This window comes from Melanostigma gelatinosum (genome assembly GCF_949748355.1).
Source record: "Melanostigma gelatinosum genome assembly, chromosome: 15".
Classification (NCBI taxonomy): domain Eukaryota; kingdom Metazoa; phylum Chordata; class Actinopteri; order Perciformes; family Zoarcidae; genus Melanostigma; species Melanostigma gelatinosum.
In genome coordinates, this window is record NC_136648.1 from 19,885,818 (window position 1) to 19,898,250 (window position 12,433).

Below are 12,433 nucleotides of genomic sequence, written 5' to 3' on the forward strand. Positions count from 1 at the left end.
AGCAGAGGAAGCAAGAACACCTTTCCACCCCGGCTTCTACAATCCCCATATCTTGCACATCTCATCTCATATGAATCTAGTAATCAACACCAATACCAATGAAATTCCACCATTCTAGATACCCATTTCCATAGCAAGGTAAAAAATGATAAGAAAACAATAAATCCCACGTACTTAACATATACACACTCCTCTATTACTGTTTGCATACTGATTTTTGCAAATTTACTATTAGTGCCTGACAATCCATCTCAAGTTTCCCATCAAAAACTAAATTTTACAAAATTACATTTAAACACATCATGATAGCGTCATGTTACCTTTGTCCCATACTCAGGAACTTGAACGCATCATGATGCAACCTCCGTACATTAGCTGTTAGCTCCATTATTTTGACGAGCAGGACTGTGCTAACAAATAACGTCAACTACCTCTCCTGCGGATTTCAACACTTGTTGTTCAGATTGTAGCATTATCATCAGGGACTTTCGTCGCTGGGATGATCGTTCAACATTTTCGGACAATTGCATTTTCACACAGTTCTCCAGGTGCATGTGTGAAAGGGGCTTTGGTGATTCTTTCCTTGGTGTCTAATTTCTTATGTTACCCATAATAGATGGTTTAAGATGAAGTGATTTGTTGTTATTAAACCTGCAATAATTTAAAAAAAAGAAATTCCGATCACTCGGTGACAGCACAACAAGCTGTAAACACAACATTGTCTGTATTATCACGTTTTAAAGTTGATGGCAAACGTGTTAGCGCGGCTTCGTTACACATTGAGCAGACACTGCAAACAACTGAAGTGTTTGTGTCCACCTGATGATTGTAGGTCCAATATTCACTCTCTTATAGTTCTGTGTTGCTCTCTATTAACTGCTGAGGGAAATATTTGGCCGTTAAATGCTCCGCTATGTTCTCCAGCTAGTAACCAGCTGTGTCCGTCTGCTGTTTGGTGCTGAGCTGGTAGCTTATAGTGTGCTTTGCTGCTGGACACGAGGTTGATGAGTGGCCATAGTGCCTGTAGGTTCATCATTACAAGCGCCCCCTTTAAACCGGCATTTCTTCAATTTTGAGATTCTGGGCTATTTTTCCTTCCATAACACTCTTTCAGACTATATAGTGGACTATGGTGTTTATTTAACCACACGTTGTGTATTTGCATCTCTAGATTTCTCCAAAAATTCACCAAAAGTCAGCATTAGATAATACCTCCTTTGAATATTTAAAGCTACTATAAGGAATTCATTTGGTGTTGATTTTGGCGGACCCTGTGGACAGAAGCGGTAGTGTGTCCGAGCACCAGATTCCCTTTACAAAACCTTTCATTGAACTGCAGCAGGGTCTGATAGCTGCCCCGCTCAGTCCTGGTTTTGGTTCTCCCTTCCATCCTTCTTGCCATTTTTTTATTCGTAAAAACAGAAAATGTTCTTCTAAATTGTCAGTATTTTCTGATTTATGGAGTGATAAAAAGAGATCCCCTCTGTAAAAATCTTTGACTCTAATATGTCAACAAAATGAAACAAATTGAACCTGGCTTAATCCAATGTTCAGATTCTGGAAAATGTGCACATATTTCATGAAACATGGCCTAATTATCATATTTAAACATACAATTTCAGAAAACTTGGAATGCAAAAAAATATTGTCTTAATGTAGGTATTCAAATTTGGAAGTTTCATGGTGGTATCTACTAGTTAAAATGTTTATCCTGTTAGCCGGGGGCGTATCCCCTTCACTGCCCCCTTCCAGAAGCTTTCCTGCTAAACTGTTAGCAAATGACACGTGTATATAATAGTATATTCCAGTTTAGCCGCTATAGCTGCTATGGTGATTGTGTTCACTCAACCACATGTAACCATCACCAAGGAGACGCGAAGGAAACATGGGCAACCTTTTGCACTCCCGCACACATATCACTGATTGAGGCAAGCACTGTGGTGACAAGCTGTTTTCTGCTTTCATTCGAGTCAACAGACTGACTCAATGTGCCGAGGTGAAGCTTCGCTGGCTGTAATGACACAGTCCCGATGGCAGAGCGGCATATGCCCAGCGAGTGTGTGTAAACTGATATCTAAGCGTATTGACAGAGAGGCTAAAGAGTGACAAGTGAGGGGTAGCTGTGTGCTTTTTATTTCTACATCTGTACATATGCTGGGTGCCTGTTTGTAGGCTACACTGTGTGTTGAATCATTATGTCATACTGACGAGCAAAAGAAGGCATCCAAACATCCATTTGGAATTGTGGGATATTACTTTAGTTGGACTGTAAATTGCAATGAATTCATTATATAATGTCCGTACAAGTTCCATAATCTACAAAGTGGTCAAAACAATCACCGAAATGATCTGAAGGTTGTTCGAAGTTGATTCAAATGACTCAGTAGTAAACAAACCACACGTACTTAGAGCTTATGGGGACATCAACATGAGACATTGTTTTTGTGCCAAACACTGCATGAATCAAAAAAGTAATTTGTTTAAAATGTTCAATATCCCGTGAAGGAAACCCCCACTTTCAGCTCACAACCTCCAGTGCGGAGTAACGAAGCCAAAGTGCCAAAAACTGCGGTTTCATCAGATGGCCACTTGAGACTTGCTCCAAAAGCGAGTCAATCTCATTACAGCTCCGTGTTAAAATGTCCAACTTTGACATGAAATAGAGATGTTTACAGCCTGATACAAAAACGCTTTTGGTAATATCTGTCTCTAATATCACTATATGTGTTAACTGTACGGTGGGGGGGGGGAACAAACCTCCAAAACGCCTTCAAAGGTCCACTATCGGTTGAACCTCCAATCACTACAATTTCTCAATTCTAAGATGGATCGCGATGCCGACGTAAAGGATTCCGCATCAATGCAGTGAGAGAACATCATCGGAAGTTTGGTCTCATTTTAACTCAATGTGAGACTTTACCGCATTTTGCTGTCATTTGAACTGTCAGTCACGCTAGTTTCTCTCCTCTCTCTCTTTACTGAGTAGTAAGCGGAGCTTATACACACAGTGCCCCGGAGCGGAGAGACGACACTCTGCAGTCGGCTAACTGGTTGCTCTTTCCACCAATATTAGCTGCTCTGTTTCAAACAATGTTGGGCTCAAAAAAATGAGCATGCATGCTCGAATTTAACCGTGGTGTTTGTTAACCACGTCAGAGATGCAGTGACTTGAACCAAGCAAGAGTAGAAAAGATAGAAAACGCTCATTAATGCAGTGTAAAATGCCAAAAGCATTCAGAAACCGCTCTACAATGTGAAAACCTTATTTTTGTAGATTGCAGCACAACATCTAACGCACTGCAGAAGGATTTATGTTAAGTTGTTGTAATGTTTACGTGGTAAGGGGGCTTGCACAGATACAGGTATTGAAGAGATATACTCTGGAATGCTCTGCCTGCAACTCTGCACCTCGCAGATACTGTGGATACTTTTAAAAGCCAGCTCAAAACCCACCTGTTTAGGCTGGCGTTTGTGTAAAAGTAAAGCCATGTCCTAGACCTGCTCTTAAAATATGTTTTACATATTTACATTTTTATTTTATTTTTTATTTTATTTTTTATTTTTTACTTTTCTCTGTGTATATAATTGATTGACCCTAGGGTCACATTGTGTTTTTTATGCTTTTAAATGTCTGCTCTGTTAAGCACTTTGTGACACTATTGTCTGTGAAAAGCGCTATATGAATAAAATGCATTCATTCATTCATTCATTAGATTATGGACTGTTGAAGACTGATTTTTGAAAGCATTTTTTTAAATAGAAAGGGAGGTCAGATTCATCAAGACTACATGTATAAAATTAAGGATGCGATTCATCGAGATGCACGGATGATCGTTGCACGTTTCAAACCGTTGACGGGTGAATTGTAACCAAATCCAAATTGTGAGCCCAGTGAAGATTCACACGTCTTAATCACAAGTCAACAATAGCGTGTGGGAGGTGATTCAGCGGTCTGGAACCAGGCTCGTCTACACTAGGCCTACGTCGGGGGGGCCACATGCTGTGGCTTTCTCCGAGTCGCTGTTCATTCTGGGCAGGGAGCTGTCCCAGGTTACCCGCCGTGACTCCCGCAGGTGTCTTTTTGCGGCCATTCACTTCTTGCTTCTTTTGCGTGATACTCCACTCGATGAAGAAACTGTAATTGCTTCTGTCCCGGATTGAAGTTTTGGATTAAATATAGTTCAGCTCTCCGTTGTCATGCGCTAATGATGTGGTTGTCACAGGTTTAATCAGACACATTAGCTCCGGTGTTTGTTTCGCCAAGAGCGGCAAGTGACAGCTTCTTTTGTTTGGCCACGTTGTTCTTTGGACTCTTACACCACATCTACACCATATTGGTGTGGACGACTCGTCTTCCTTTCTTCTGGGTGATCAGCCACGTGTCTGTGAAGCCTGACTGTGAAGGGGGGAGGGGGGGGGAGAAATCAAAGTCAAACACCCAGTGAGACATTACTGAAGTCATCAGTCATCCTTGGAACTTTACACCAAAGGTGTTTTGATGAGATAATCAACTGTTCTTTCTATCACACACCAGCAGACATCAGTAGGCATCATTAGCATTTGAGCCCAAAAATAGATGTAGCCGTTTAAAAATGAGAACACAATCATCGGGACTCAATTGAATTGTGATCCATTTTCAGTGAGCCAGGCATCCAGGCAGTAAAAGAACAGCAGAGCAGCAGCTCTCTGAAGCGCTTTGGCACGAGTTTACTTTGTAGTGTGACTGGCTTCTGTGTTTTAACGCTTTTGATAATACATTTTTATTAAACAATAGATTTTTATTGTGGCCAATCGCCTCTTAATGGTTTGCCATCAGAGCTGCTATCCTTAAGTGGTACTCAGAGGGGTTGCTCATTGTATCGCAGCCGTACAGTAGGCATGTGTGTGTGTGCGTGAGTGTGTGTGCTGACTCTAAATGCGCATTAGCATCTGGACTTTTTTACCAAGGCTGATGGGTGATTAACCCTCAATGATGCTTGGAAGGCCATCTGCCATTGTCTGCCAGTGAGCGTTCATTCAATTTAAAGGTCTTGCGTTATGGCGCACCCCCGCGCAGGTGATTCCACTTGGCTGATTGGAACCCTTCTGAGGACCGTTTTGGGCTGCGCAGACTGCATTTGATAGACATCTCCCTCCCTCGCTCTGGTGCTAGTTTCTCGGGTGGACACATACATGTCCAGGGACTTCCTGCTCAGCATAGCGCCTAACATTTCACTTGGTTTCCATACAATAAGCCCGTCTGTTTCTTTTATTTATTTATTTCTTACAACCATTCACTTGTCATAGCAGGAAGAGCACAGGGGTTACTCATCAGCCAGTTAACGAGGGCTTTCTTCACCTCAAGTGTGAGTCAGTGGTGGAAGTCAGACACCATTATTATTATTTCATCGTACTGTGACGTGTTCAGATATTTTCTGAAAAAAAGACGATATCTGCTCCTCTTGTTAAAGCATTATTATCCCTTTTTTTAAGTTGTATTCAGTCAATTGGAAGCATTTTGTTAAGGCTAGCAGAAAATCAAGACGACTGAAACAGTCAACACTGAGTTGAAGGACAAGATGGGATGTATTGACACTTTCTTTTCTACTTTTCAAATCTGCACATGCCAACTTGTTGTCCTTTACACAGTATATCCCACTGTTGACGGGGAATGTTATCACATTGGTTCACTACTTGTTGTTACATTGTTAATGTAAGTGTTAAAAGTGTTAACTTGAACGTCGAGTTGTGGGCACAGGGTCTAGACAAAGGGACAGATGACTGGTGAAGCCCGCACGGAAACACTGCGGCAAGTTTTAATGAGGCAGCGGGGGACTGCCCGTCAACCGCGTAGCAAACACTCGCATCCCAGAAGGGACAAAGATACACACACAGACACACACAGGTTTGCTCTAGTGCTCCATGTACACACACACGTAGACAGGAATGCGAGTAAACAACACACCAGAGTCTGCACCACAGGGAAATAACACTTCCATGCGGACCTTTAGATGATTCGCTGCTGATCTGAATTCCTTCTTCACCAAATCACGTCTGTCTCAGACCTGACTGATGAGCTTAAAGGGCCAAGAGATTAAGCTCAGCACTCCCCATGTCAGCCATGTCAATCATTTACAACGCTGCAGCAATGTCGGGGATTACTGCTTTGAAATGCGGGGCTAAATACCCCCTGCATTAGAAATATAGAACCTAAAAATCCAAGATTATTCTTCAGTGAAATAAAGCCTTTCGGCCTAATCCATATTCAAAGTCTTGTTTCTAGCTGGGCTGCGGGCCTCTATAACCTAGTTCTGCTGGCTGTTATTGGGGAAAGCAGCTTTGCACTGGTCAGTTGTGGGATGAGGGCTTGGACATGGTCTGTTGAGCTGACCTATATTTGGCTTCCTGCCCTGTCTGCACAGGCAAAACCAGAGCTTCTCTCTCCATTTGTTCTATAGGCAAACTGGGCCACCGGGCGCTCCGCTCTCTGGTCCGGTTCTCTGGTCCGGTTGTCTGGTCCGGCTCTCTGGTACAGTTCTCTGGTCCGGTTCTCTGGTCCGGTTCTCTGGTACAGTTCAAGCTTTATTGTACTGTTGTGTTGTATGTTTCATGCATACAAAGTAGTGCTGGGCAAGTTAACGCGTTAATTTCGCATTAACGCATTCATTAATTAACGCCGACAATTATTTTTTAAATTTACTATAATTATAATTTTTTTTCTTTTTTAATTGAAAGACAAGAGACAATACATATACATAAAAACAAGAGGATGACAAGAACAGTGGGATAAAAGCCAGCAAACATCCTATAGTCAGACTGTCTCATGTTTATTGTTTGTATTAGAGATATGATGTCCCTTCAGGGTTGCCGTAGAGAAAAGGCGACTTCCGCTGCTCTCCCTGGAGACGACTGGACATCGCTGGTAAAGTCAGCAGACACTCAGATCTCCGTGGTCAACTCAGCAGACACTCACATGTTCGTGCACCATTATGCTGACATTCACGGTAAACGCATTCAAACGGCACAGATGGTAATAATACAAAGTAATTCATACAGTGACGAATCAGAGCCTCGGTGTAGAGGAATTCATAATTTTGGTGCAGCAATGTATCTACGACATGGTCATGTATTCTGAGGGAAGGGAAAACGGACAGTCTACGGCTATGCTACTAGCTATGTGAGGCTGTACATGAGCTAAATGTTGATAACTAATAACAAAATAACTTTTTGTATGATATTATATATCATGCAGGTGCCAATAATACGTGTAAAATGTCAGTTCTTAGAAATGCTTTGTTAATGTAGATGTTACTCATGGCTAATATTATGGCTAGCCAGGAACAAGCTAACGAAAGTGAGTAACACCAGCTCTCCAAGTTAAAAAAGAGTCTACGGGTGTATTCACAGCTGGGATTGGACCAGTTGTTTCAAAACCTGGAGTTGTTTACAACTCTCGGACCGCTCTTGAATGTCGCAGAGCGAACTCCAAACGAACCGAAGGGCGAATGCAGCAATTGCATCCAATAAGTCCCTGAATCGAAACGACGCAAACAAACGCCCTGAGAGAGGGATTCAGGACGATTCTCTAGTAGAGGTGATAATGACGTGATGACATTGTGTCTATGATTTGACTACACAAAGAGCAAAGGGGAAGGGGGAAGGGGGAAGGAGGTATGCCGGCAGGGAGGAAAGTGTAGAAGGAGGATGGGAGACTGGGATGAGACTGGGATGAGGATGGGAGACTCTCCGGCACCACACAGCCGGAGAGTCAAAACATCTTGGAAAGAGAGAGCGAAGGAAAGAAAAGAAAAGTGTCCGGCATGAAGACAGCGAAGCATGTAGCGGTGTCACGAGGCCAAATAAGCAGCCGTGTTTACACGGCCACAGTGAAAGAGGGCTCAGGTGCACTGCGGCGTCCTCCTCCTCCTCCCGTCACCCTCCGCTGCGTGCTGCCTAACGACTCAGGAATGGGCTGACAATATGAGGAGACACCGAAATAGGTCAAGTGAAGAGAAGTGGGCAGGGAGAGAGGAAAGGAGTGAGGGGGGGGGGATTTAGAGGCATACAGGTAACAAGGAAGGGGACGATGTGATGGGGAGAGGCATGAGGAGGAAATGGATGTATGGTAAGTAGAAATCTGAGTGGTGATGAAAAATTGAAGTTAAGAAACAGCGATTGAGGGACGGATAGAAAGGAAGAGGCACACAATCCAAAATGGAAGACACGTAAAGCCAGGTCAGCCATATTAGCAGCCTTCAGTGACCAGAGATTGTTGCCTAGCAGCATGCAAGACCAGTTTTTCTCTCTCTCTCTCTTCTGCTCACCCTCCTACTCCTCTTGTATCTCTCTCTCCTCTCTCACTCTCTTTCCACTTTTCCGTTCCTTTCACTTTTCCATCTCCCTTTTTCATTCGCACCTATTCCCTCCACTCTGCTCACAGACTCCACTTTCTTTCCTTTTTTACATCAAGTACAAGGCCGATGCTGCCTCATGCCGACAGCCAGCCTTTTACGTGTGTGTGTGTGTGTGTGTGCGTGTGTGTGTGTGTCAGATTCCTCATGACAAGCCTTTCATCAGTGTGTAAAGCTGGCTGATGCAGCTGTTACACCAGCTCTGTGCTGCATCAGGATTACACGCCACATGTGAAGCCCGTGTCCTCCAACGCCTGGTCAAATGCAGGATGACACATGGCATCAAGCATGCGAGTGTGTTTGGTCGTGTGTGTGTGTATGTGTGTGTGTGTGTGTGTGTGTGTGTGCGTGTAGTCCTTCTGATGCTAGGACTCTGATACTTGGTTTCGAGGCTTTTGGCTTTTTGGGAGAATTACGTTTTTCATAGCACACATTTTATGCTGTTGTGCTGATAGGTTGCATTATTTAACGCCATAAAATAAGTATGGAGACTGCCTTTTCTATTACTACTGCTAATACTGCTACTACTGCTATTTTGACTTGACTATACTAGCACCACATCTAGTCAGTATTTAAGCCTGATTTCCATTCAAGCATACAATCTGATTCTCTGTGGTTCCCACATGTTTAACTGTCTATGTTATATTTATTTATGTTTGTTGAGGTTATACAGTTGAACAAAATATGTAAGTCTTAATTGAACACAAAGATTATTGTCTTCATTTAAATTTCGAGTTGAAATGAAAAAATGCTTTTTTACAACCGACCTTTCAGATCGAATCCTTTGTTCATGTTGTGCATCTGTTTAACAATTTAAATAAATCATCCTAATGGTGTTTTTATATCAAAATCTAATATTTTCCTCCTGTAAAACAAAATATGACGTGCGCTTACATTAGCTAGAACCGACCACTTTCAACCAATAATATCACGACATCCATCCATCCATCCATCCATCAATCAATCAATCTGCATGTGGCAATGGAGCTGTGTGTGTGTGTGTGGAGCCACAGTCACATTTTCCTTTTTTTATAAAACAATCTCATGAAAAGACCAAAAGCAAGAATGAATGTATCCTGCTATATTGTGTTGCACCATCTTCCTCTGTGCCATCGAGCTCCATTGTTGTCTATAGTTGTTGTGACATTCACACACTATGCTTTATATTTTGAGTAGATCCCACATACGCCGCTCTGTGGCTGCAATACTCACTAATGCACCAAATGTGGATTCATCCGCATGAAAATAGTTCCTAATAAATGCACTATTTACTCCTTCTATTTACTCCTTCTCCGTCTTTTCATTAAAATTGTTGACAGCAACAAAATCATAGAATATTTCCAGTCTTATCCTTTTGATTTCAGGTTGCCTGCCAAACAAATGTATAATTGGATTTGTACACCTACAAATCCGACCGCTATTGATAGTTTCCTGTTCCTACTCCTATAATCTCCGGCGGCTCTACTACAGCTATCTCTGGAATTGCCCACTACCATAAGACCTTTGCCGTTTCAACACATTCTCACTCCCAACTCGTCAAATGATGACACTTAGTCAGCGCCCCTCGGCATCAAACTTTAGGCAGCATCAGTTTTTTAAAAACGTCTTTTCCATCTCGAAAAGCCTTCAGTCCCGTTCTTTGCTCTTCTTTAAATTAAGAAAAACTGATGCTATTGCAGCAACTGCCCTAACCTTTTTAGGAGCCGCCATTGTTGTTTAGGACAAGCACTCACCTCTTTGTAGCGTCCTACACGCCTGAGCCACGCCTGTGGCTGACAGCGGGTCATCACAGGACCCTGATTGGTCCGTGCACTGGCTTGCCGGACACAAATACAGGACTTTAAGCCTCACAAGATGGACTCTCGCATGATCTCGTCACACCGTGAGAATCCAGCAAAGTTAGGTGAGAAAGGGTTGGGCGGTGGAGTCTGTACACTTCCTTCTCATTGGCCTAGATTTCCTGTTTTCCAAAAATAAGATAAGATAAAGCTTTATTGTCCGTTGCCACAAAATGTTGTCTTGCATCACAGTCAACAGAATAACATAAAAACATGAACATAAAACAAGAGAGACAAACATCTGCCAAGTCACCCTCCAGCGACCGTCAGAACAGACGACGCAGCACAGCAGCATGTGAGAGAAACACCCAGTCCCCAAAATGTCTCATCACTCCAAGCAGAGAGCGCAAAGAGCTCGGCCCTCATGTACACAGTCGCATGCACCGTTCATGGTTACAGTCCATGCTGTGCAGATGTACCAGTGCACCTGTCCAGGATCCGTCTCTGTACTTTACCAAATGCAGTCCGGGAGAAGGTCCAGCTCCACGTGACCCTGAACATGAGAGAGAATGTAAAAAATAAAAAGATGAAGAATTTCTTTCTGGTCAAAATGTAATGAAAATGCCTCACGGTCATTATCATGCATTGCACATGGACAACACTGACTGGCATCCAGATTGTAACAGAAGTCTAATAGTTGGCTAGTTTATCAGTTTTCTATGTAAACTGTGTGTGGAAATGTGTCTCTCTTCACCTCTGCCTGACGTCCAAAACTGTGTAAATGGTTGTCCCCGAGTACAAGAGCGTAGGAAGGAGGTGTAGGTGTGACAGCCACTCAGAACTAAACGCTGGCATGGCCACAGGCTCTTTAATAATAGTAAAAGAGTTGCATGTTCCCTTGTTTTCCAGGAGGTATGCCAGTGCCCGAGGTGGCGACTGACACTGCCAGAGCTGCCGCCATGTTGAGCCCCGTCCTCAACGCCTCCAACGGAGACGGATCCGAGTCTGAAACCACCTCCGCCATCCTCGCCTCCGTCAAGGAACAGGTTAGAACCGCGTGTGTGTGTGTGTGTTGGGGGGGTATGGGAGGCTTGTCACCATTAATGAGCTATGAATGCCAGAAAGTAAGGCAAGGCAAGTTTATTTGTACAGCACATTTCAACAACAAGGTAATTCAAAGTGCTTCACATAAAACCATTAAAAGCATCAAAACATAAGGCAAAAGAAAAGTAGATTTAAAAACAATTAAGAACATTCATTAAAACATTAAAAAACAGTGCAAGAAATAAAATGCAGTAGTAAAATGCAGAAATGCAGGAAATTGATTAATATATGAATTGAATGTGATTCAATTAAAGGCAGCAGCAAACAGAAAAGTCTTCAATCTTGATTTAAATGAGCTGAGGGTCTCAGCAGACCTGCAGCTTTCTGGGACTTTGTTCCAGATATGTGGAGCAGAAAAACTGAACGCTGCTTCTCCATGTTTAGTTCTGACTCTGGGAACAGAAAGTAGACCGGTCCCAGACGAGCTGAGGGGTCGGGATGGTTCATAAGGTAGCAGCAGATCGGAGATGTATTTTGACCCGAAACCATTCAGTGCTTTGTAAACCAACAGCAGGATTTTAAAGTCAATTCTTTGTTGGACAGGAAGCCAGTGCAAAGACCTCAGAACTGGAGTGATGTGATCCACCCTCCTGGTCTTAGTGAGGACTCGAGCTGCAGCGTTCTGAATCAGCTGCAGCTTTCTGACGGTCTTTTTACAGAGACCTGTAAACACACCGTTACAGTAGTCCAGTCTGCTGAAGATAAATCCGTGGACAAGTTTTTCCAAATCCTGTTGAGACATAAATCCTCTAATCCTTGATATATTCTTCAGGTGATAGGAGGCTGATTTTGTAATTGTCTTGATATGGCTGTTCAGGTTGAGGTCTGAATCCATAACTACACCTAGATTTCTGGCTTGGTTTGTGGGTTTTAACATCAGTGACTGAAGCTGAGCGGTGATTTTCAATTGTTCGTCCTTGGTACCAAAAACAATTACTTCTGTTTTATCTTTGTTTAATTGAAGAAAATTCTGGCACATCCAGTTGTTGATTTGTTCAATGCAGTTACCCAGCCCTTGTATGGGATTATAGTCCCCTGGTGACATAGTTATGTAGATTTGTGTGTCGTCTGCATAATTATGATAACACACTTTGTTGTTTTCCATAACCTGAGCTAGTGGAAGCATGTAGATGTTGAACAGAAGAGGCCCCAGTATTGAAC

General features: G+C 42.8%; 1 protein-coding gene across 1 annotated transcript in view; it reads left to right on the forward strand.

The window, feature by feature from the left end:
* The window catches only part of LOC306788906 (catenin delta-2-like), a 152,236-nt gene that overhangs the window by 24,896 nt on the left and 114,907 nt on the right, over nt 1–12,433 (forward strand). Inside the window, exon 2 of the mRNA XM_079284613.1 lies at nt 11,078–11,214. Within this exon, the coding sequence (XP_079140739.1) occupies nt 11,083–11,214 (132 nt within the window). The 5' untranslated portion in view covers nt 11,078–11,082. The remainder of the gene's footprint in view (nt 1–11,077; nt 11,215–12,433) is intronic.